The sequence below is a fragment of the Antedon mediterranea genome, chromosome 7 (genome assembly GCF_964355755.1).
Source record: "Antedon mediterranea chromosome 7, ecAntMedi1.1, whole genome shotgun sequence".
In the NCBI taxonomy this organism is placed as follows: domain Eukaryota; kingdom Metazoa; phylum Echinodermata; class Crinoidea; order Comatulida; family Antedonidae; genus Antedon; species Antedon mediterranea.
The window spans coordinates 3,159,069-3,186,876 of record NC_092676.1 but is presented as its reverse complement, the minus strand read 5'-3'; the positions used below and the strand labels follow the sequence as shown (position 1 = coordinate 3,186,876).

Genomic DNA, 27,808 nt, shown 5'->3' with positions numbered 1-27,808 from the left:
ATTTCTTATACCAATGTCTAATTTTCTTTCAATAATCATGATTATTTTATGTGGTTTTCATAAAATGAAGCATCATTCAGTACTATTTCAGTACCTGTTTCATTTATTGAATTACAGCGGTGACAACAGGATCCCCCTCCCCCACCACCATTAAAAAACTGGGGGGGGGGGGGATATGTGTGTTTACAAAAATAACTGAATTGCGATGTATAATGTTGTCCACCTATATCACTACAGTGTAATCCCGTGGAAAACAAAGAAAAGTAACATTTCACAAGCAGACAAAACACAATTTTGAATTAAATTTTGTGATAATTACACAGTCGGAGAATTAGAATTCTTAGATCTCATCTTTAATGGTAACTAATGGTTTTAAATTATAGTTTATAGTAGTATATATAGTTTTGAATACTGCAATTTTTTTTTACTGAACGTTATTTTTTTTTAGGGCTGGCCGGGTGGAAACTAATCAAATACGTACACTAGAAGCCAATGCATTTAATGGGTTGACATCACTACCAGAACTGTGAGTATTTTTTTACTCTGAATTCCTACAAACTTTCTAGAATTTTCAAATAAAACTAAATTTTAGAAACTTTTTGTAATAATTTTTGTTCCAAACTAAGACCAACAAAAAAACATGGCCATTTACAAGATGGTATATGATTACACAAACCAACAGTGGTGTTGGTATAGTCTATGTATGAGTGAGATACCTACCTGTATAGCAATCCCTCCCGCCTCCCCTCGCCGTGATCACGTGGATCTTGGAATATGAGGACGATGTCATGCGTGAGAGACGTTTGTACGGCCCGCTAAGGCGCCTGGACTATTCCATTTTCCTTTCGAGGGGTGTCCATATTGGGAATAATGGCATATGTAGAGTCTATACAGGTATATTTCTTAATACATGGTCTGCTGCTTGCTTAATACTACATTGTTTTACCTTGAAGGTGGTTGAGAGATTTCAAGATAAGCACATTGCCAGCAAATGCATTTTTTGGTTTAACTGCATTGACATTGCTGTGAGTATTTTTATTGATATGTACTTTATAATTATGATTGAAATATTACATAAAAAATGAGTTCATGTTTAAATTTTGTTATACAGTAAGTCAAAAGTAGATTTCACAATCAGACAAAACACAATATTGAATTAAATTTTGTGATAATTATTGCCCAGTCGGAGAATTTGAATTGATATTTTATCAGTGATTTTTTATATTGATTGTTTTCTGCATGTACGTATATTGTTATTATCTCTGCAGTGTATATAAGAGGAATTTCTGATGTATTTTTATATTGGACCAAATAAAATGAATGAATGAATGAATTTAATCTTGTACTATAACAAATAATGTATAGCGTCTAATTCTCCAACATAAAGGCTATTTTAAAGTAAAGTAACATAGATTTCAGTATTTAAAATTATTTTTAGAAAATAAACAGTTTTTAGAAGTTATCTATACAAATAAAATGTTTTTCCTGTCCTCTTATGGAAATGTTTGAGATGATTTAAGATGGTAACAGGGAAAGTAATTCCACTCTTCCCTAATGGTACTTACCAATGCACTATATTGAATAAAAAGGACACACAGACTTTTATGTGAGTATCCGTTATGAGGTGTCCATTTACAAGTGGTGTCCACAGGAGGTTTCAACTGTATTATGGACCATATCTAAAACAAGTCATAGGAAAAGAAAATCGTACAAAATATATTTTAATTTCTTTTGACTGTGTATTCATGCTAATTTAAAGGTCCATGATAATAGTGACCAGGGGGGGTGCAGTTGTTAATGTTGAACTACAGCTGATGGTTTAGAGTAATTTTATGTTGTTTCAATCAGTTTATTTATTTGGTTTTAATTTAGAAATACAATTACACATTATTTTACATTAATAATAAAATATATTCTATCATTTCATTATTATTTACAGTACAAACATTTTTAAAGCAACAATTTCTAAATTTATCCACCATGATTGTACTACAGTATTTATTTTTTTGTAAGATATAACAATTGAAAACAATTTGACTTTGTTGTAGACATTTTGTTTAAAATATATATCTACCACATTTTTATTTTGAAATAGTATATTTTGAAATAACTAAAGTACATACAATAGAGTACATGCAGTATAACTACTGTATAATGTACAGGAATGTAGACATTTCAACAAAATGATTAAAAAACAGCTTGGATATTGTGATTTACTTATACTGTGCATTCTTTTTATTTTTAAGGTATTTGAGCGGTAACCAAATAAGTACATTACAAGCCAATGCATTTGCTGGTTTGACAGCATTGAAAACACTGTAAGTGTATTGCTTATGTTTGCTTACTTTTACCAATTTGGTTTTAATTTAGAAATTAAATTATAAATTATTTTACATTGTTGGTTAAGCAATGATAATGGATTAATATTATTATATAATTTCACAATTTGTGATCTTATAAAAAATATCTTTAAAACTAGTCTTTAGTTCAGCCAACATGAATGAACTTTATTTTTTCTGTAATATATAATAATTAAAAATTAATCTTTAAATGTAAATATTTACAATATAAATATCATTATAATTAATGTTACTAAATAATTAATATTTGTTTATGTATTAATTTTGTCTTATAAGAATAAAAATGATTAAAATTTAAATATACATTGTATACATTAAAATGTTGATACAATACAATGCATTGTATGATCAATTGTAATAATGGACTAATATGTACCTTATGATCTCATGATTATTTACAATTAACAATTAAATGTATCCACCAAGATTGAACTATATATTTTTGTAAGATATAACAATTGGGGTGAATCTGTATTGTATATTAGATAGTACATTTATGGTTGCTAAAAAAAAAATTGTTTAATTTCGTGTAGACATTTAGTTTATTTCAATATATTTACCACATTTTTATTTTAACATAGTATATTTTGACATCACTAAAGTACATACAATAGAGTACATGCAGTATAACTACTGTATAATTTACAGGAATGTAGACATATCAACATTTGAGGTTTGATTCCTGAAAAACTAAAATAATTTTAAAACAGCTTGGATATTGTGATTTACTTATACTGTCCATTCTTTTTACTTTTAAGGTATTTGGACTATAACCAAATAAGTACATTACAAGCCAATGCATTTGCTGGTTTGACAGCATTGAAAACACTGTAAGTGTATTGCTTATGTTTGCTTACTTTTAACAATTTGGTTTTAATTCAGAAATCAAATTACAAATTATTATTATTTTACATTGTTGGTTAAACAATGATAATGGATTAATATTATTACATAATTTCACAATTTGTGATCTTGTAAAAAATAACTTTATAAATCAATAGTTTTTTTCTCATCCACCATGAATGAATTTTATTTTTTTAAATAATAATATTTCAAAATAAATTGTTATTGTAAATGTCACAATATAAATATCATTATAACAAATGTTACTAAATAATTAATATTTGTTTATGTATTAATTTTGTCTTATGAGAAAAAAATTATTAAAATATAAATATATATTTTATATTTGTATGTATAGCAAAAAAAAATTATTTTAAAATCAACATTTTTAAAATGTATCCATCATGATTGAATTATTTATTTTTGTATGATAATAATTGAAATTTAATCGGGTTAACATAAGTTGATTGATACAACAAATATTCTGCAACCAAAGAAAGAAAGAATTTATATAGATTCATGCTAATTTAAAGGTCCATGATAATAGTGACCAGAGGGGGAGGGGGGGTGCAGTTGTTAATGTTGAACTACAGCTGATGGTTTAGAGTAATTTTATGTTGTTTCAATCAGTTTATTTAGTTGGTTTTAATTTAGAATTTTTTTTTATTTATCTACCATGATTGAATTATCTATTGTTGTAAAATATAACAATTCAAAAATGTGAATTTAAATATATTTATCACATTTTTATTTTAACATAATATATTTTGACATAACTAAAGTACATACAATAGAGTACATGCAGTATAACTACTGTATAATGTACAGGAATGTAGACATTTCAACATTTGAGGTGACAGAAAAAATAAAATAATTTAAAAACAGCTTGGATATTGTGATTATACTTATACTGTGCATTCTTTTTACTTTTAAGGGATTTGTACAGGAACCAAATAAGTACATTACAAGCCAATGCATTTGCTGGTTTGACAGCATTGGAAACACTGTAAGTGTATTGCTTATGTTTGCTTACTTTTACCATTTTGGTTACAAAAACGTGTTGTTCGATTATTAAACTTTGAACAATTTACATCTGCATCAGAACCTTTGTTTAAAAAACTTAAAATTTAAAAAATATATGACCTTCATAAACTTCAAGTTACTTCTTTTATGTTTGAATATGTTACTGGTTTACTACCAAAGTCTGTTTCAATGTTATTTTCAAATCGTTTATTAGATCATACCTATAACATAAGAAATCCACATAAATTGTATGTTCCATTTGTTAAACTTAGAAAAAGCCATTTAGGACCAACGTATTGGAATAATCTAGATTCAACTGCCATCAATCATTTATATACTGTAAATTCATTTAGAAAGCATATAAAAATCCTTTATTTATCTTGTTACCAAACCTACTAAATATGTTGCGCACTGTATAATTTATTTAATTGTATGCGTTGTATTTGTATATTTATACTGTACCGTTCTTATTTTTGTTTGAATTATTATTATTATTTTAGGGGTCAATGTGAGACAAGTTCTACTTCTAATTTTGATCCCTAAGATGGTCTTATATTAATTGTTTATGATTGTTTATTGTAATATTGTTTGTTATATATTGTGACCATCTTAAATAAATGTATTATTGAATTGAATTGAAGGTTTAATTTAGAATTAAATTACAAATTATTTTACTTTGTTGGTTAAACAATGATAATGGATTAAAATTATTACATAATTTCACAATTTGTGATCTTATAAAAAATATCTTTAAAAATCAATAGTTTTTTTTCCCATCCACAAATTTTATTTTTTTTAAATAAAAATAATTCAAAATAAATTTTTATTGTAAATGTCACAATATAAATATCATTATAACAAATGTTACTAAATAATTAGTATTTGTTTATGTAGTGATTTGAAATTAAAATTTACATATATATTTTATATTTTGACATTAAAATGTTTATACAATGGAGTGCATTCATTGTAGGTTCAATTGTAAAAATGGACTAATGTGTAAATTACGACTATTTACAGAAAAAGAATTTTAAAATCAACATTTTTAAATTTATCAAATTATTTCAAATAATTTTAAAATCAACATTTTTTAAATGTATACACCATGATTGAACTATTTATTTTTGTAAGATATAACAATTGAAACTGAATCTGTATTACATATTAGATAATACATTTATTATGGTTGCTAATGATTTGAATTTGGTGTAAACATTTTGTTTTAGGAAATAAACTATTAAAATATATTTACCAAATTTTTATTTTAACATATTATATTTTGACATACTAAAGTATACAATAGATGGATTACATGCAGTATAATGTATTTACTGTACTACAATTTAGTTTAATTAAAAAGTTAAATTAGAAATTGTATTTTACATTGTAGGACAACTATAACAAAATAATTAATATATAATTATATTATTATGTGATTATAAGTTTAAACCACTCCCCACACACCAACCCCAAAAATAAACAACTTCTTTTTAATGAATTCACTATGAATTTTTTTTATTTTTTGTAAGATAATATAATAAATCAAAATTAAATAATATTTTACAATTTAAATATCATTTAAGTAAGATTTACTACATTTTGTTTATGTAGTTATTTTGTTTTGAATTATCAAAAAACATATATATACCGTACAGTATATATAGGCTAGTCAATCTAGCAAAAAAAAACAGCCCAAAGTGAAACAAATTGCAAACAGAGATTTTTCTTTTTTAAATGGTCATATATGATGAAGAGATCAAAATTTGAGCATCACACCTGTCACTCATCCCGATGATATGCAAATTAGCTTAAATATGCAAATTAGAGTGAAATTACAGGGTTACCCCATTTCTCAATGTTTGCATTATACAATGTGACTAAAATGTCTGTAGAGACTTTATTTTGCCCTCAAATGACCCAGACATAGGTTCCTAATAGCCAGCATAGGATCACTTTGTAATTCCCAAAATCACACCTTTGTCACACACCTTGAAAGTATGCAAATTAGTAGTACAATTTAAATAAAATATGCAAATAAGGAGAAAAAATTACAGTTGTCCTATATCTCGAAAACCACTAATGCTAGAGAGCTGATTTTTTCACAGCCGTATTCAGAATGTACATATTTCTATTTGCTCCAATGAAACATTTTACAAAAAATTGACCGGAAGTATGACATTTGACCCTCGACCCCATTTCTCAATATTGCATATATAAATGAAACTAAAATGTCTGTAGAGACTTTGTTTTGCCCTCAAATGACTCCGATACAGGTTTCTAATAGCCAACATAGGACTGTTTAGTAGATCTCAAAATCACCCCTGTATCATTCACCTCCAAAGTATGCAAATTATTAGTACAAGTTACATGAAATATGCAAATTAGAGGGTGAAATTAAAGGTTCCTATATATCGAAAACCATCAATGTTTACATACATAATGCGACTAAAATTTTTGTAGAGACTTTGTTTTGGACTCAAATAACTCGGATACATGTTTCCTATAGTCAGCATAGGACCGCTTTGTAATTTCCAAAATCACGTCTTCGTTTTGGCATGGTTGGAATTCCCTTTTTTCGTATTAGTTTATGTACAGCGCTTAGAGGTTTCACAACATTAGGCGCTATATAAATCCAGGATATTATTATTATTATTTCTCAATATTTGCAAATAATGCAACTAAAATGTATGTACAGACTTTGTTTTGGCCTCAAATAACTCGGATACAGGTTTTATATAGCCAGTATAAGTCAAGCACCTCGAAAGTATGCAAATTAGGAGTACAGGCTATATAGCGAAGTAACAGAGGTGTGATTTTGAGAATTACTAAACAGTTCTATGCTGGCTATAGAAAACCTGTATCTGGGTCATTATTGAAAAAAAAAATTATCGAAAGTATGACATTTGACCCTCGAACCTATTTCTCAATATTTGCATATAATGCAACTAAAATGTATGTAGGCCTACAGACTTTGTTTTGGCCTCAAATGACTTGGATACAGGTTTTATAGCCAGTATAGGATCGTTTAGTAATTCCAAAAGTCAAGCAACTCGAAAGTATGCAAATTATTAGTACAAGTTAAATGAAATATGCAAATTACAGCCTTATGTATCTCGAAAAACGCTAATGACCGATAGAGAGATATGGCAACTTTCACCTCTTGTACTACTAATTTGCATATTTTCTAGGGAAGTAACAAAGGTGTGATTTTGAGAATTACTAACAGTTCTATGCTGGCTATAGAAAACCTGTATCTGTGAGTCATTTGAGGCCAAAACAGTCTGTACAGATATTTTAGTTGAATTATATGAAAATATTGAGAAATAGGGTCAATGGTCAAATGTCATAATTCAATCAAGACAATTTTTGCGTAAAATGTTTCATTACTGCGAATATAAATATGTACATTCTGAATCAACTCTGAATTCAAATCAACTCTCTAGCATTAATGGTTTTCGAGATATGGGAAGACTGTAATTTCACCCCTAATTTGCATATTTCATGTAACTTGTACTAATAATTTGCATACTTTCAAGGTATGTGACAATGATGTGATTTTGGGAATTACAAAGAGGTCCTATGCTGACGATAGGAAAACTGTATCCGAGTCATTTGAGTCCAAAAAAAATATCTACAGACATTTTAGTCGCATTATGTATGCAAACATTGATAAATAGGGTCAAGGGTCAATTGTTGTATTTCCGGTCATTTTTTCGTAAAATGTTTCATTAGAGCAAATATAAATATGTACATTCTGAACAAGTTTTTAGCGGTTTTCGATACATATAGGAACCTGTAATTTCACCCCCTAATTTGCATATTTCATGTAACTTGTACTAATAATTTGCATACTTTGAAGGTGAGTGATACAGGTGTGATTTTGAGATTTACTAAACATTCCTATGTTGGCTATTAGAAACCTGTATCCGAGTCATTTGAGGGCAAAACAAAGTCTCTACAGACATTTTAGTTTTCATTTATATGCAATATTGAGAAATGGGGTCGAGGGTCAAATGTCATAGTTCCGGGCATTTTTTTGTAAAATATCTCATTACAGCAAATATAAATATATACATTTTAAATATTTTAGTGAAAAAATCAACACTCTAGCATTAGCGGTTTTCGAGATATGGCAACGCTGTAATTTCACTCCCTAAATTTGCATACTTTCGAGGTGCGTGACGAAGTTGTGATTTTAGGAATTATAATACAGTTCTATGGTGGGTATTGAAAAACAATATCCAAGTCATTGAGGCCAAAATAAAGTCTCTACAGACATTTTAATCACATATTTATGTAAATATTGAGAAATGGGGTCAAGGGTCAAAATTTGGTACTTCCGGACATTTTTATGTAAAATGTCTCATTAGAGCAAATATAAATATATATATTCTGAACCAGACTGTGCAAAAATGAACTCTCTACGATTAGTAGTTTTTAAGATATGGTAACCCTGTAATTTCACCCTAATTTGCATATTTAAGCTAATTTGCATACCTTCGGGATGAGTGTCAGAGGTGTGATGCTAAAAAAATAATCACCTTATCATATGTAACCATTAAAAAAAAAAAAATCTCTGTTTGCAATTTGTTTCACTCAAAATGCTAGATTGACTAGCCTAATATTTTTTTTTATAATAACAATTACTTTGTATTTCTCTTACTTTGAAGGATATTGCACGTCGGCCAAATCACTGATTACAGGTATTTTTTTTATAGTTACTCTTATGAATTTCTTTTGATTAATAATTCATTAGTTCAATGTATGTACAGCAAAAATGAATTAAAAAATGCTACACAGTTGTAATCTTTGCCATTTCATTATTATCATTCCGTTCAGGGTTTAGTGACACTAGGCCTACTATCACTACAGTTTGCTGTTAAAAAATAGAAGATATTTTGTCATGACTTGCAACATGCCTATAAAAAAATGGCTACAACAAACATAATTTACCCTTTAAAAGATCCATTCGGTTGGTAATATAAATAAAATATAATTATATTTTTATTTACTGTTACAACCTATGGTTGAATATAATAAACTGTTATATTTTATTTTGTAACATAATTTAGCTTAAACAGTGGGCTCTGAGAACAAAATTTCTATTTTTTACTTATGATATTGAATATGAATGAATAAATGAATGTGAACAAAACAAGGCTATAAAATTAAAGTTAGTTCATATCATATTTCTTGTCTTGCTGCTTAAACCTATTCTTTAAAAATCAAAACTTACCTAAACATTATTTACATATTTATTGAAATTGCTTTGTTATTTCTACTTTTTTAATGCATTTCTTATACCAATGTCTAATTTTCTTTCAATAATCATGATTATTTTTATGTGGTTTTCATAAAATGAAGCTTCATTCAGTACCATTTCAGTACCTGTTTCATTTATTGAATTACAGCGGTGACAACAGGATCCCCCTCCACCACCACCATTAAAAAACAGAGGGGGGGGGGGGGTGGGGATATGTGTGTTTACAAAAATAACTGAATTGCGATGTATAATGTAGTCCACCTATCTCAATACAGCGTAATCTCGTGGAAAACAAAGAAAAGTAACATTTCACAACCAGACAAAACACAATTTTGAATTAAATTTTGTGATAATTACCCAGTCGGAGAATTAGAATTCTTAGATCTAATCTTTAATGGTAACTAATGGTTTTAAATTATAGTTTATAGTAGTATATATAGTTTTGAATACTGCAATTTATTCTTACTGAACTTTCTTTTTCTTTAGTCCTTACTGGGTGGAAACTAATCAAATTAGTACACTGGAAGCCTATGCATTTAATGGGTTGACATCACTGCCACAACTGTGAGTATTTTTTTACCCTGAATTCCTACAAACTTTCTAGAAATTTCAAATAAAACAAAATTTTAGAAACTTTTTGTAATAATTTTTTTTCCAAACTAAAACCAACAAAAAAACATGGCCACTTACAAGATGGTATATGATTACACAAACCAACAGTGGTGTAGTCTATGTATGAGTGAGATACCTACCTACCTGTATAGCAATCCCTCCCGCCTCCCCTCGCCGTGATCACGTGGATCTTGGAATATGAGGACGATGTCATGCATGCGCGCGCGCGTGAGAGACGTTTGTACGGCCCTCTACGGCGCCTGGACTATTCCATTTTCCTTTCGAGGGGTGTCCATATTGGGAATAATGGCATGTAGAGTCTATACAGGTAGGGATCTCACGAAATAGACATAATAATATGTAATACATATCGCAAAACATGAAAATTATTTCGTAATACATGGTCTGCTACTTACGGTGGCTGATTTCCGCCAAAGAAAATTATTTTTTTTATAATAATACGGCGTTATAACGACCTAATTAGGGCGTTATAACGCCGTATTAGGGCGTTATAACGCCGTATTATTATATAAAAAAAAAATTCTTTAGCGGAAATCAGCCACCCTAGAGTTGCGACTTTGAATGGATTGAATCAATTGTTTAAAGGTTTTTGTTAAAACAATAATAACACTATTTTTTGATGATTTTAAACCAAAAAAAAATAGCTTTAATCTATTTAATTTAACGGCTCTGGCTGGCTCTACGCGTTTATTTTGTACAGCGATTCTCTATAGTATTAATGCATTGTTTTTACATTTTGTTGTTTAAAATCATCTTTGCAGTAACTTTAAGACTGCGTTATCTTAACAAAACCTTTAAACAAATTGATTGTTTTGATATTTAAAACCTTGTGAATGTTATACATTTTTTAAGCACATGACTCGACTCCATACACATAATAAAAGTAATGTACCACGTGACTTTCTAAAATCTGTGAATGCACCGAGAAGTACTACGCGCATGTACGTGTGAACAGATTGTATATTTAGGGCGTTATAACGCCCTATTACGGCGTTATAACGTCCTAATTACGGCGTTTAAACGCCCTATTACGGCGTTATAACGCCCTAATACGGCGTTATTATTATAAAATAATTTTTTTCTTTGGCGGAAATCAGCCACCGTAGCTACTTGGTTAATACTAAATTGTTTTATCTTGAAGGTGGTTGAGAGATTTCAAGATAAGCACATTGCCAGCAAATGCATTTTTTGGTTTAACTGCATTGACATTGCTGTGAGTATTTTTATTGATATGTACTTTATAATTATGATTGAATTACTACATAAAAAATGAGTTCATGTTTAAATTTTGTTATACAGTAAGTCAAAAGTAGATTTCACAATCAGACAAAACACAATATTGCATTAAATTTTGTGATAATTGCCCAGTCGGAGAATTAGAATTGATATTTTATCAGTGATTTTTTATATTGATTGTTGAGGAATTTCTGATGTATTTTTATATTGGACCAAATAAAATGAATGAATGAATGAATTTAATCTTGTACTATAACAAATAATGTATAGCGTCTAATTCTCCAACATAAAGGCTATTTTAAAGTAAAGTAACATAGATTTCAGTATTTAAAATTATTTTTAGAAAATAAACAGTTTTTAGAAGTTATCTATACAAATAAAATGTTTTTCCTGTCCTCTTATGGAAATGTTTGAGATGATTTAAGATGGTAACAGGGAAAGTAATTCCACTCTTCCCTAATGGTACTTACCAATGCACTATATTGAATAAAAAGGACACACAGACTTTTATGTGAGTATCCGTTATGAGGTGTCCATTTACAAGTGGTGTCCACAGGAGATTTCAACTGTATTATGGACCATATCTAAAACAAGTCATAGGAAAAGAAAATCGTACAAAATATATTTTAATTTCTTTTGACTGTGTATTCTTTATTTTAGGAGGTTGGAAAATAACCAAATAAATAAATTGCCAGCAAATGCATTTAATGGTTTGACAGCATTGACAGAACTGTGAGTATAATATCTTAACAAATTTATCCCAAATCACTACATTGTACAATATGTATTTTATAGTGTAATCTTTCAATTAAATGTTTGTAAAATTATGCCTATTTTATGATGATGAACCTGGAGCCACTGGTCGACTTGCCTGAAATAACACTTTTGTACTATAAAAGGGTTACTATTCTCTAGGATAAAGCAAAACATTTACAGGGTGGGCAAGTAAAGCTTGAGACTTAGTAGCGGAGTGGTTTTTGTTGCCAACAAAGCTGTAAATGGAACTTATAAACTGAAAACAAACAAAAATAAAAGGAGTAAATGCAGTGTTTATATTAAATCAATAGATGATTTGCAACTAACTTAATTTACTGCTCAAACTAGCAAGACCATAATTTGTATTATTTATCATTTAAGGTTTTAGAACTATTCTAATTATTCCAGTTGATACTGGATGTCATGGACTGCCCTAACATTGCTGTAACACTGGTACCAATGTTTGAAATCATTTCGAGATTTTTTTCAATACTTCCTAAATTATGGTTATTATATATAATTATTCCAGTTAATACTGAATTTCATGGACTGCCCTAACAAACATTGAGTAAACACCTGTGTCAGTCAATGGAATTCGAATGAACAACATTAATTATAATTGATTAATTGATTTAAAGATATTTCCGTGACTTTAAAAAGAATGAAATCTTACCATAAGACTGAATCAAACAAATTATATATTATTATATGATTTTAATTACTATAAATTATTTTATTTTTAGTCTAAGGATGGATAAGCAAGCCTGCGAGCTACAGCGATTTAAATTGCTTTTGCTTATCCTTGCCTCCTTAGATTTCCACCCTGTCTTGTTTTTGTTACCTTGTTTTAAATGTATTTCGATTTTAAAGGCTAAATAAAGAATGAATGAATGAATGAATGAGTCTGTGGTGTAGTCAGCTCCAGATAGACTTTTCTTTCATCATTACCTCTACTGTATAATAACTACCGTAGTTTCAAGCAGGAATGCTTGTTACTCTCAGTATAACATTTTAAATCGTAATATAGTCTTAAAGATACATTGTCCAAATATTTAAAAAAAACAATGTTTTTAATTGTCACATAAATATTCAAATTCACTTTGACCAAAAAAATATATATATATTAAGCAAAATATAAATTGTTGAATTTAACCATTTACTTTGTCTTTTTATAAATGAAAACATTATTTGTTTTAATTTTTTTATTCTATGGAAGTGAATAACTTTATTAAAATAACAAAACGGCCTATTCAAAGTCTGATTTGATAGGGGACATAACATTTTTAAATAAAACATATTTTTCAATAAACAAATATTTATTAAATGTCTATTAATTTATCTTTAAACAGGAACTTAGATAACAACGCTATAACTACCATAGATCCTGAGGCATTCTCTTCTTTTGCTTCATCACTTTTAATTTTGTAAGTTAACATTATGTAAGATATAATTTGCATGTGGTTGCCTTCCTGAATGTACACAACACATAATTACGATGACCTGAATTGATTTGGTTTGTATCAGGATCAGGGGGAACATTCCCCTTTGACTGCCTCAATTGAATTATTCTTAACAATATTAGTGCGTGTGATTTACCACTAATTCAATAGTGTTCCACAGTTCGGATATCATGGATTCGCAACTGCGAACACATGCTTATATAATCAGTGCAATGTGTAACTAAACACTAATCTACACAAGGACAAAATGTGTGATGTGCTGAATATGCTAGTAATATGATATCATTGTGTCCATATGGTTTTCACATAAAGTTTGATAGTTTAGCATTAACCTATTTGTGTTGTTCACACACACACACACACAAATCTAAACTTATTATTCCTTCTGTACAGTATTAAAATAAGAAATGTTAATATGTACAGCATATATATTAAGTAATGAAGGAATTAAGAAGTGTTAAAACAAACTTATTGAGTTTGAATTTATTGTTTTTTTAGAAAATTAAAAGGCAACAAGATACAGGTTTACAGGGATAGGACCTTTCAACAATTGATAAGCTTAAACGAATTGTAAGTAATGATTTTTCACAATTTGGGCAATCCAAGTAACTCCCTGGTAAAAATAAATTAATTGTTGAAAAAAATAAATTAAAAAATCTAGTTTAAAAAAAAATAAAAATAGAAATAAAAGTATTTTACTAATCCCCAAAACCATCTGTGAAAGACTGCCACCACACGGACTAGTTTACAATCAACATGATGATAGTGGAAACTTACGACGATAAAGATCTCTCTTGTTTTTCAAAATTTAATTTTGCATGTTTTTGAAATTCACAAATGCGCCACTAAATTTGTGCTTAAGTCACAGGAGCATTCTGTTAATCCAGTCGCAGTTCGGGACTGGAAAATAAAAGGGAGACACGTAAACTTGAATTAGTTGCATGTGGGTATTTCAAGAATGCAGGTGGGTGACTTAAAAATGTGGACAAATTTCAAAACTTAAGAATGTTGGTTCTTGAGTATTTTTAAAAATTTCTCAAAATATAATAACATTTTCTTTTAAGATACAAAAAAATAATAACTTATCACTTATTATGTTGCTATATTTGATTCTTTTAGGTACTCGGAATACTCTAGTCTCTGTTGCCTTGTGGGCGCCATCGATGTCTGCGAACCTTCAGATGCATTTGCATCGTGTGAAGACTTGCTAAAAAATGAACTTCTCCGTGTGCTGATGATGATTATCGGGTTATCTTCGGTCATTGGGAATGTTGTTGTTATCGTTTCACGAAAGTTTAAAAAAGATAATGATATTAACAATGTTAACAAAGTCCAAACTACACTTATCACCAACCTCGCCGTGTCTGACCTGCTGATGGCAGTCTATCTGATCATCATTGCGAGTGTGGATATACATTACAGAGGAAGATACGGAAAGGTTTCCAGAGTTTGGAGAAATAGTGTTCTTTGCAGTTTTGCAGGGGCTATTTCTACACTCTCTGGGCAATGTTCAGTGTTTACACTGATGCTGCTGAGTGTGGATCGAGCTATTAACATTGTTAATCCATTTAGTACGAAACGCCTCAATCGTACAAAATGTCGAATCATTATCAGCTTCGGATGGCTATTCTGGATTGTGCTGAGTTTTCTTCCAGTGACAGCCAAGGAATTAAACTTATCGTATTTTGGTGACAATTATTATGGAAAGGAAAGTGTGTGCCTTGCACTACCTTTAACCAGAAGTCGGTGGCCAGGTTGGGAGTATGCTGTTGCCATTTTTGTTGCCTTTAATGGCGTCGGCTTTTTTGTAATTGTACTTAGTTATCTGACAATTTTCTTGTCAGTGAAGAGATCGGGGGCCACTGTCAACAGAAGACAGCAGAGAAAAGAACAGTTAAAAATGGCGAGAAAACTAGGCCTGATAGTTTTCACTGATTTCTGTTGCTGGGCCCCGATTATAGTAATGGCAATTGGTTCCGAGACGGGTTGGATGACGATTCCTGATGAAATATATGTTTGGGCAGCGACATTCATCATACCCATCAACTCCTCAGTCAATCCGTATCTTTACACAATTGCTTATATGTTTAAGGGCAAAGTGCGTCAACCGGCACCTCTACAGATTCCACTTAATACATTGTGATTTGGCTATTTATTGAATTCAATCACTAATCAGGGAGTTGCAATTGATAACTCTCTGTTTTGATTTTGTTTTAATCATATTTTTATCTAATTTAAACTTGTTAACTTTTTACTAATATCATTTAAAAGCATTTTTATTATTATACAATTATCTTAATTCTTGTACAATTCATATTTTTGTTTGTGCTAAAATGATTTAAGAATTTATTTATGTCAAGATTGTAGAATATTTAATGAATTCATCAATGTAGTTTGATAATTTTAATTTTCAAGATTTCAGTATATTTATATGCACATTTAAATTATTCATCAATGTATTTTGGTAATGTTGTTTTATAATTGTCAAGATTTTAGTATATATAATTCATTTAATTTATTTTAAGTTTTGTCACGATTTTAAAGGCCAGGTGTGGGCAAAAAATTTCTATTGATCATACATTCCAATAATTATCGATCTATAGTTTCCCTTATGTTTCATAATTTTGGGGATTTTATTTGTGTTACACAAGCTTGTTGAAAATAAGCACTTTCTTATCATTGGGGGGATAGTTCAAATTACACAGTAAAATCTCTATTCCTTTGTACACAAATTTTTAAAATAGAGAGGCATTTTAAAAAGCAATGAAAAATAAACGATGTGGTAAAAAATGTTATCACATGAATAAATATAGGTAATATAACTTGAATTTTACATTTCTGGTATTTTTATTCAACTTCAGAATTTTATTTTCATGCTATAGCAAAAATTATCCACCGTATATCCACCATCTTTTTTCACCTTCTAGGGAGTCACCAGACATGTTAATACATTATGTTAACTACCTAACTACTGAAAAAAAGTCTTCCTGTTTTTTTTTTTGGCAGAATTTTGCCAAATTTTGTATTTGACCATATTAGAAGAAATTCATGGTTTTTCGTCTTGATTTCTGTTACAAATATTTGATTTATGTACAATTAACCAGATATTATATTTAAAATTCATGCCTGTACCTGAGCTTTAAAGAAATTCATCTATTCCTAATAAGTTAGTAATTTCATTATTGATATGTGGATGTTTCATAGATTCAAACTAATTTATTTATTAATAGTTAATTATTGTTAATTGGTAACTAGTTTGGTGAATAACGCGAGTTTTATCTATTTACATCTATGGTAATTTGTTTTTTATAAATATTTTTTGTCTGAAAAACTTTCAGTAGGCCTATCTTCTAAATACATGATAATTCAATCTTCATTAAACATGATTAAAGTTGTCTAACATTGTTAGAAGAAGAAAGAAATCTGATTTTATCAATAAAGTAAAATTAAATAATATTTGTTGAATCTAAGTATTTCATTTTTGTTTTGGAATTTATAAATGCGACAGCTAATTCGTAAACTCCCATTGGTGATAATAGGACCAACTTTTACTTTGAAAACTTTACAATATTAATACTGAAAATGAATGTTTCATGAGGACTGCTTCTAAAAGCAAAATCTATACGTGACTACGACCTATGACAGACAATTGTGAAAGACTTGATTTGGTGTTTTATACAGGATAAGAAAAATCGCAGCCATATTTGAAGTATATTTTAAACCATCTTGGATTTTTAAAAGTGTAACAATTTATTTTTTAAACATCTCCATGATTTTCTTGCAAAATATATGTTTGCCAAAATCGGATGCTTTAATACTGATATTTGTGTAAAATTGAGAGAAAACGGCCATTTTAGTTATATGCAAATTAGCAATTTTTCTTCATCTTCCCTTTTTCTCCATTTTTCATATGTTGTTCAGATGGGTCTTACTGTTAGGAAGCACAACAAAAATAAATTCTGTTCTAATTTTGTCTAGGTCAAACCGTAGTTTGACCAGACTAATGAATGGTCTTTCACACATGCTCCAGTCTGATACGGCAAATTAATCATGACGAAAACGTGATATGCGCGTAGCCACATGTCTGGTGTAAACGAATCATACGTAGCCACATGGAAAGCAGCAAGCAGAACATGTTGAAAAGGCATTACAATATTACATTATTATACTAACATTTCTAAAATGAAAATTGTGTTTAAATAGAAAAATTAAGAATTAGTCACAAATGTTAACAATTGAGGCTTAAACATTGTGTACATATGCCAGTCCTCAGTTGCTGTTAAATCTATTGAGTTGATTGTTTTATACATATTAATTGCTGGTTTATTCCAACCCAGCACTGCCCACTGCATTCTCTGGCAACCTTTCTCTAAACCAATCTGAAAAAATTATAATGAGTTAGAAATTATTTATATTAAATATATTCATTTATTCACGTTTTTTAGTTATTTTTTGACATAATTACCTCAGCAACCCTTCTCATAAAAATTCGTCCGTAACCTATTCCTATAAAATGTAAGTAAAGAATAACATTTATATTTTCTTTTTTTGTGACATGCTAATTGACTTTTTATTGAAATTTGGTTTATATTAACAGAAAGAATTTTTTAAATATCAAAACCATTTTTTTTGGTTTGGGTTGGATTTCAACTTTTAAGAATGTTCAGTTTCAGCAGTGAAAAATAATAATAACATAGTTAGAAATACATCAGCTTAATTTTAACCGATTGAAACCAATCAAAATCTTTGGATGCATTCAGGTACATTAAAGGTCAGTTAGAAGTAGGTCATAGGTCAGTTAGTAGGTCATTTACCTCTGAACTCTTTCATGATATATAGATCTTCCATATAAACCACCTTTCCCTTCCAAGTACTGTATGTATAGAAGAAAACACTGTAACCAATTACTTCAAATGTCTCTACTTCTGGTCTTTTATATTCCGCTACTATGCAAGACACAATGCTTCCTGGTTCAAGTATATCCTTCTGTAGACCTAAAAAAAACAAGAGTTTTAACAAGTTCAATAAACATCTCACAGGAAAGCTACATTTCAGAAGACAAGTGTGCAAGTGCGAGTTTTAATTATGTACACTTTTTTGCACAAACCTTATAGTATTAAACACCGGCGCAGATTAAATTGTTGAAACGAAATAGACAGTAAGACTTCTTTGACATGCATGACGTATCGTATGAAATTTCAGAAAATTCAGTATCTATTAAGAATAGATTTTGAGTGAATATAACCAGTGGCGCATCAGGACCAGTGCCTAAAAAGTGTGTACCCAAAATAATATTCTTCCGGGCGGGATTTTTAGGTGATCACAAAATCGATTAAAACGATCTAAAAATTATTCAAAGAGCCAGCTTCTGGGGGCCTTTGGCGGTCCCCAGCCTAATAGTGCTCGCTTTGCTCACTAAGTATTTCATTTTTATACGTCCTCCACCCACTATTAAAAACGGATCTGCGCCGTTGATATTAAATTGGATCTTCATAGTGTTTACATTACAGCAGGGTCATACTATAAGTTGGTTAACCAGTCCGTGCGTAAGACCCAGCAGTCATAAAATGGCAGTTCATCCAGTGATCAAATTATCGTCCATGGGTTAGTTCCAGCGGTAAAATCACTGTGCATGTAAAGTGAATAAAGTACTGTAAATCTCAGTAGAATAGCCTATTGTTTGTTATTGTTTTCTTCATGAAAAAAATTATATTAAAATCTATTGGTTGTTAAATCGTTTAGGGTTGCTACTGGCTTGAGATTTCCTAAATATGGTCAAAATGCCCAGGGCCAAAATGGTCCTGGGATGAAAGCCTCATTAATCCGTACTGGACATGTATGGGTAATTTGTGCTTTATTTTAGTAATGTTACAATAGTGTACCCTATTTAATATACCTATACTACACTACTCCTTAATTTCATTTTTAATGTAATGTGCAGTATACCTTCAGTAGTGTTTTCTACTTAATCTTCTGAATTTTCAAACACTGCTAATTCCACAATCATCTTCATTATCGCAGCGCAATCCTCCGGTCTTGCATCTCGTATACGGAAGTTGCCATCTTCCATTTTCCTGCTACTGTACTACTTCTTTTTTATATATAAGATATCAGAATCTTTGTAAATGTTAGCAATGCATGACAGCATTAGACATTGAATTTCATTATGCTATTTCCATAAACTCTTTAATACCTTACTTTATACTGTACAGCATGGCTCTATGCTCTTACAGGAAGATAAACTGGAACACTTTTTATTCCGCTTTCCAGCTAACTAACGAACTCCTGATTTTACAGAATAATGCAAAATATTTATTAACTAGGTGAATAAATGGGTTTATTTTGATGGATCTTTAATCTAATATAAAAGAAAAATAATACAAATTTGGCCATAGCTGCCTTAACCAGCCAGACATAGGTAAACATCAAGAGGCGATAGAGAAATACTTACATAACATTTTTACTAATTAGCAGTCTTGTCCAAATAATGGTGCATAACGATGACGTTCAGTCCATACACCAAATTCATCATTAGTGTGCCGCTGATGAAATATTTATTTCGCTCATTTTGACTATGCGGTATGGAAGAACATATGATACCACAACCGCATATGGTAGTCGTCAACTCACGTAATACTTAACATTTGTCTTCTTTTTGCAACATAATAATATTGGGCGGTACTGTTCGCACCTCAATCTCAACCCAATTAAAAACATTCACCCTCTCGGCATTGCGCGGTGGTAATCTTTATTTGCAGCAGCGGTTTCAAGTTATGTGCAAAAGTACAGCAATTGTGCCGAACTTATGTATTGAATTTGAATCTCCGGCCCACAAATCATATAATTATTGAACTGTATTTTTGGGTCAGTCTAATTACCGACAAAAACTGAAAAAAAAAACCATGAAAACAACCATAAACAAAAAAATCTAAATACCAAAAACAAATTTGTATCTATATATTTTTAATGTCGCCCCATGTTAAGAATTGCAAAATAACTTGCCTATACCTTGAATATTTTATTAATTTGCATTTAAGCCCTCTAATAAAAAAAACGCATCGTATAATCATGCGTATGTTACACTGCGCAACACGGACGGGACCGGAAACCTAATTACGACATCTTCAGATAGAGGCCAATCTTCTGATAAAGTTATACAATGTTATGTTGAGACTTTGTATAGACTCTAACCTTACGGTTTTCATTATATATATATCATTCCATCCTATCCATTCTAAACACCCTTTTTTCAAGCTTTTGCATTCTTCGTTTTCATCTCATCCATTTTTGTCTTGGTGAAAAGGGAAGATACTTTATATTCTTGCCCTGAGTTTATAGCCTCTCTACCCAGACACGGACACGAACAGAATAAAACAATAATAATTACTTTTTCATAAGTACGTTTTTTTTAAATCAATTTTTATCGTCATTTTATTGCCATCGACATATTTTAACTAATTGTATTTTTAAAAATGTATATGAATGTAAATGTGGTTTCTTTTTAACATCAAAATAATCTTAGCCTATGTATATACTGTTTAAAAGATATGTATTTTTTTTAGCAATGTACCTTATAAATAAGAGAAATATATAAATGTGCATACAGTATATATATATTATTATATTTATAACAGAGAACTATAATAAAAGTGGGACGAACCCACACAAGACACACAAAAAATGTTATGTTGAGAAGATTTAGAGATACACGCGCAACAAAATTCGTGGAAAGAAAGGAGAATAAGAACTAGATTTGAACTCGTCACTTTGACGAGTTCGGGTTATCCGCGGACACGCAACATGCAAATACTATATGAAGGCCGACAATTATTATGCCATCCTAAGACATGAGTTACATATGTTTATAGTGCTGAATTTAGTCTGGGTTCCAGACGGAGTTTTGTCTTAATATTAGTAAAAAGATAAATATTTTGGCACATGTGGCGTTTCATACGTATACTACTTGATTTTGGATATTTTTTGCAGACAGAAATCGAAATAAAAACAAATAAATAAAAAAAAGACTTGGGGCAAGTCTATGCTGAATTGTACCTATATCATTGCGGTATTATAACAGTATTTACAAGATACATTATATGTTATACAGTGTAGCATAGATGAACCATCTTTTAATCCAATTTTTAACATGATGACGTCATTAAAATGAAACACGTAGATAGCAATTTTGGAAGGAAATTATCTGAGCAACAACATATCAACGTCTTGAAGAAATTAGGATACGTAGAATATGAGAGCGCGTTCTTTTAAATGTCATATGACGCAAAATATGAAATTACGACTTATATAATTGAACTAGCAATATGATGACGTCACAACATCCGATGCGCATAATTCATTGTACATGAATTCGTATCTACAATTCAACAGCTTCCAGAAAACGTTTTAATCACTTTTCATTCTGAGGAATTAAAATTTATTGGAATGATGAAAATAAGTGACCCAAGTTATTCACGTTTTTGCGTATGATGGCGTAATAAAACATTTCAAAATGGTAAATCATGCGAAAGATAATTGATTGATCTATCAAATATCAAAATATGGGAGAAAGTGCGGATAACCAAAAAAAAAAAGATCCTGACAATAACAAGGGGTTATCCGCCAAGTGCGGATAACCAATAACAAAATCTAAATACCTGAAAACAAATTTTGTATCATTGTTTTTGATGTCGCCCTCTAATGATGGGTTTCTAAAGCTAAGACCATGCAGAGAAAAAGACCGCGCGCGCAAAAGCCAAGGAAGACCCTACGAAAACAACTGCCGAAACCGGTTTCCAAGAAAACCGTTCTTTTTTTATTTTTCAATAGAAACAGGCCCTTATGTTAGTAGCCGTTTATTACTGAAATACAATGCAAATAGGGCCTACACAAAACAAATAAGATATAAATTTGACGCTTTTATCTTGACTGTATTCATGTAGTTAGGAAGCTTATGGAAGAACTATACATTACTCCATCATGGGCTATACATTAACACTTAACTGTAGGACTTTCATTACAAAAGTGTACTTGGATTGGAGACAAAAATTGAAGACAACATAAGCTACAGTATATGGGGACAAACTGTTAAGGCGTGTGACGTTTTATAACAATTACGTTACTATACTGATCAATAAACTGGAAATTAGCAGACTCAGGTTGGTGTAACGTTGACAATCTCGAATACGTTGATACAATGGGAATTGTAGGTACAGTATCCCGCATGATACAATGGGAATTGTAGGTACAGTATCCTTCATGATACAATGGGAATTGTAGGTACAGTATCCCGCATGATACAATGGAAATTGTAGGTACAGTATCCCGCATGATACAATGGAAATTGTAGGTACAGTATCCCTAATGTAAACCGATGTAAGCACTTCAAAGTAAAATGCATACATTTTGAATACAAATTAGAAAATCCAGAGTAAACAATGAGAGGCGTCAAAGGGTAGCCGTAATAAAAATTAAGCTTCTGTATAAGCTGGTAATTATTCGGCGGATTAGTAGAATAATGAAGAATACTACGTTCAAACCTCAGGTATAACATGGGATTGTGTAGGGACGGACAGGGCTAGAGCATGGAGGTACAAAATAATTTATTTTTTACCTCCATGGGACAATACACAGCCAATATGTATACTGTCCACTCCAGAAAATTGTTGAAAGTAAGGTATCGAAATTCCTGGTTCCAAAGTTGTATTAACTTACCTCCATGGCTAGAGTACGCCTAGAATATAACAATAGCAGGGTTGCTAACTTCCATTTTTTATGAAGATTGTGCATTTTGTGACAAAAGCACCAAATTTGGCACCAACCTTCTTTAGGGTATATCTAACAATCCTAGAAGGGGTGCCCAAAAATCGGAATAATTTAACGACGTCATTTGGACCACGCCCTTTTTTAGTATTACGTAATTAGGTGAAACCTTAAATCTTCGTATATACATACCAAGTTTGGTATCAAATTAAAACTCATGACATGTTCATTGCAATACACACATAAAAAATATATGATTTCTCTTCAGACGGAATATATAGGTCAAATAATGTAATTTTCTCTCATATTGAAGGGTATTTCAATCAAAACGCGCCAATATTGTGTTATGTTATGAACATTGTAGTTATAAGAACAACAACATTCATTTTTGTAATAGAACTACTAATATATATTTATTCTGTATCAGTTACTTTCCTTTAACATATAATTAGGAACCACTGAAAAAAAGTATATAAAACATATACTGTATCAAACTTGGCTCAATAATCACTGGACTAAGTAAACAGATAAAAGACCATTTGACTGACAATTATGGCGTTAGCATCCATAACAATACATGGAGGTGATTATCAACTTTACTTTTATGAAATTATTTATCTGGAAACAAACACTTATACAGAGTTGCTAGATGACGAACAAGTTCCACGGCATGGGTAACAAAGACCAGTGCAAGAAAGACCTGCTGAACGGCACTTGCAGTTCCCTGAGCAATGCAGGCAACCCATTCCTCGATAATTGTTCAGAACTTCTGGTCTTGGATGCTCGAGATTGTGCCAATGAAAGTGCAGTAGTGACAGTTCGTACAATTCAGGATGTAGGTACTACCCAGTACCAAAAATATTTCAAGGAAGTTATTCTCGACAGAAGTGTTGCAATTCAACAAGCCATCAAACAGAATAAGCTGCCGTTGTTCAACACACCACGGTCAAAATGAGTGTCCAAAACAAAGCAACAAGTTAAGAGTTTAAAAAGTGACTGCAGCCTATTCAGTCGACTGTATATTTGCAAGTAAATCTCGTGATGGAGATTTGGAAGACTTCTTCATGCATGAAAACCAGCCATGGCCACCCTCTTTGGCAGTAAATGGAAAGCTTCGACTACCAACTAAGAAGTCTGAGTTGCTACAGCATTTGGAGACTGAAGGCCAGCCTGAACCTCCTACATATTTTGACGTAAAGGTGTTTGACGGAGCTGCTATTGTCCATGCTCTTTCCAGCAACCATGCATTTACATTTGATGACTTAACTACGGTGATAATAAGGTGAGTACATTTCTTTGCATTCAGGATTGTATCTATTGTTTAACCACCACATAATTGGTCACTTCTATATGCGGATCGTTATTATTGTATCATTTGTATGACAGGTCTTTCTACCGTGGACCAGACAGCAGCTGCAGAATAGTAACAGAATTGATATAGTGTGGGACACTTACAGAACAGATAGTCTTAAGCAGTCTACAAGAGAAAACAGAGGAAAAGGGGTCAGGAGGAAAGTTGGGGGACAAACAAAGATTCCAGGGAATTTTCCAGACTTTCTGAAAGATCCAGTAAATAAAGAGGAGTTATTTAACTTTTTAACTACAAAGATGTCTACCCATGATTACTCTGACTGCAAAGAAGTTGACATTACATCAGGTAAGTTTTATTATGATACATACTAATTCATTTTGTTTGTTTGTAACCAAACGATTAATTTACTTATACAGTTTCGTACCAATAATTAATTAAAAAGGCATATTAAATTAGTAAGTAATTCTTGATATATGTAGGCGAGTCTGTTGTATGTTGACATCTACTCAACCTAATAGCCTGTTATCCTGGTACGTGTATCTGGGTCGCATTTGGCATGGGTAAGTCAAGAGGGCTGCCAGTTTTTCATGCATTTACTGGGTCCGATACTACATCCCAGTTCTTCGGAAAAGCAAAACACTCCGCATGGGAGACGTGGAACTCATTACCAGCAGTCACAGAAGCATTTCTTTTCTTTCAAATCTCTAGGAGTCAACTCATCTCAATTCCAGTTGCTAGAGGAGTTTACATGCCATCTATACGACAAGACAAGTACTTTAAGAAGTGTTACTAAGCTAAGACAATATCTTTTTTTCACGAAAGGCACGGACAATGGACAACATTCCTCTTACACAGGTAAGGGGAGCTTCCATATAATTGTCAATTGTCGTTTAATAATTTATTATCAGGTTCATGTTTTTCTTTCATTAAAACGTAACACCAAGCTTTAAAATGTTTATTGCAGGATGCACTTTTACAGCATTCCAACAGATCCATATACCAAGCAAGCATTTGGACCACCAGTCTACAGCCACAGCAGAATGCTCCATCACCAGAAGACTTTGGTTGGACTAAAACCGGCAGTACATGGACACCAGTCTGGACAATACTACCTGAAGCATCTAAGGCATGTAGGGAATGGCTAAAGTGTGGCTGCAAAAAGTTGCCTTTTTGCTCAGGGAACTGCAAGTGCCGTTCAGCAGTGCACTGGTCTTTGTTACCCATGCCGTGGAACTTGTTCGTCATCTATCAACTCTGTACCATTATAAGTGTTTGTTTCCAGATAAATAATTTCATAAAGTAAAGTTGATAATCACTTCCATGTATTGTTATGGATGCTAACGCCATAATTGTCAGTCAAATGGTCTTTTGTCTGTTTACATAGTCCAGTGATTATTGAGCCAAGTTTGATACAGTATATGTTTTATATACTTTTTTTCAGTGGTTCCTAATTATATGTTAAAGGAAAGTAACTGGTACAGGATAAATATATATTAGTAGTTATATTACAAAAATGAATGTTGTTGTTCTTATAACTACAATGTTCATAACATAACACAATATTGGCGCGTTTTGATTGAAATACCATTCAATATGAGAGAAAATTACATTATTTGACCTATATATTCCGTCTGAAGAAAAATCATATATGTTTTATGTGTGTATTGCAATGTACATGTCATGAGTTTTAATTTGATACCAAACTTGGTATGTATATACGAAGATTTAAGTTTTCACCTAATTACATAATACTAAAAAAGGGGCGTGGTCCAAATTACGTCGTTAAATTGTTCCGATTTTTGGGCACCCCTTCTAGGATTGTTAGATATACCCTAAAGAAGGTTTGTGCCAAATTTGGTGCTTTTGTCACAAAGTGCACAAAAAAAGTGCTAAGTTACCCTGCTACAAGCACGAATGTGCGATACTCGGGTTACAGAAAAGGAAGCTGTAATGACGTCATTAGACCGGATGTAACGTCACATACACATCAATAACCTCGCTACCAAATACGGCTATACGGTACCATCTTCGAGACGTAAAATAGCTGCATCCGGTTTGAAATTTTAAAATCCGTCTCTATAGCTTTGAGGACATGTCCCTGTAACATATTCATGCCAAATCCCAGCTCAATACTACAACGAATAAGGAAAATCGCACTTTTTACTCAATAGTGTCCAGATGGAGGAAGAAGAGGAGGAGAAAATCCTAGACTCGGGTACCCCGAGTAAAAACGTAGCATAAGGTTATAGTAATGATTCGCATTCCCATTGTTACAGGTGGCATAGCTGATGTACGTTTGCACGCAAGAAAAACGAATAAACGTAGAGCCTACACTTCAATTTTTAGAAGATATACAATACAGTTATATAGCCTACATAAATCATCATATAATATAAATGTTATTACAAATGGAAGTGAACTGAAGTAATCCACGACCAAATGGCTTTTCTTGTACTTAATCCTACCCTATCGACTCACCTCTTTAATGGTAATAATGCTAGAGTATACCTAGAATAAAAACGTAACATAAGGTTATAGTCACCTAAACAAATAATTAGCATTCCTATTGTTAAAATACAGGTGGCATAGTTGCCGATACGCCGATTTTGTACACACTAAGAATGACAGAAAAAACAAGCACGAATGTGCAATACTCGGGGTACAGCGAAAGAAGCTGTATACAGACACAGTATACAGTTATTTCACCATAAAGTTAAAGAAAAATAGGTTTCGCCAGGGCTCGAACCGGTTCCTTCTGCGTGTTAAGCAGACTTGACAACCACTACACTACGAAACCTACTTACACTAAAAATGTGGGTTACAGAAAGTTTTTTAATCCATTTAAATTACAAATAAATATGGTAATAAGCACAAAGCAAAATAAACATGTGTAAAAGTGATAATTACCGATTACGCAAAATAAGTATTTTAAAAAATAATAAAAATAAGACTTATACTGTGTATAATTATTATCATATTGCGTATACAGTACTTTTCACCATAAAGTTTTAAAAAAAGGTTTCGTCCGGGCTCGAACCAGGTACCTTCTGCGTGTTAAGCAAACGTGATAACCACTACGCCAAGAAGCCGCATATAACTACATAACGCTGTGGTGTGTGTCACACATTGTGGCTTTTTAATTAAACAAAATTAACAAATAAGC

The 27,808-nt window shown here is 31.2% G+C and overlaps 2 protein-coding genes across 2 annotated transcripts; one reads left to right on the top strand and one right to left on the bottom strand.

The window, feature by feature from the left end:
• The first annotated feature begins 11,783 nt into the window (after positions 1-11,783).
• LOC140054793 (G-protein coupled receptor GRL101-like) lies at positions 11,784-15,718 on the top strand. Its single transcript, XM_072099885.1, has 5 exons — positions 11,784-11,869; positions 12,019-12,090; positions 13,464-13,538; positions 14,073-14,144; positions 14,694-15,718. Exons 1-5 carry the CDS (start codon positions 11,784-11,786, stop codon positions 15,715-15,717), a joined length of 1,329 nt encoding a protein of 442 aa, XP_071955986.1. The 3' UTR covers position 15,718.
• A 2,064-nt stretch (positions 15,719-17,782) lies between these two features.
• LOC140054792 (thialysine N-epsilon-acetyltransferase-like) lies at positions 17,783-19,644 on the bottom strand. Its single transcript, XM_072099884.1, has 4 exons — positions 19,542-19,644; positions 18,389-18,652; positions 18,040-18,080; positions 17,783-17,953 (listed from the first exon to the last, which is right to left on the bottom strand). The coding sequence occupies exons 1-4, from the start codon at positions 19,642-19,644 to the stop codon at positions 17,783-17,785; spliced, it is 579 nt and encodes a 192-aa protein (XP_071955985.1).
• Between the last annotated feature and the right edge of the window lie 8,164 nt (positions 19,645-27,808).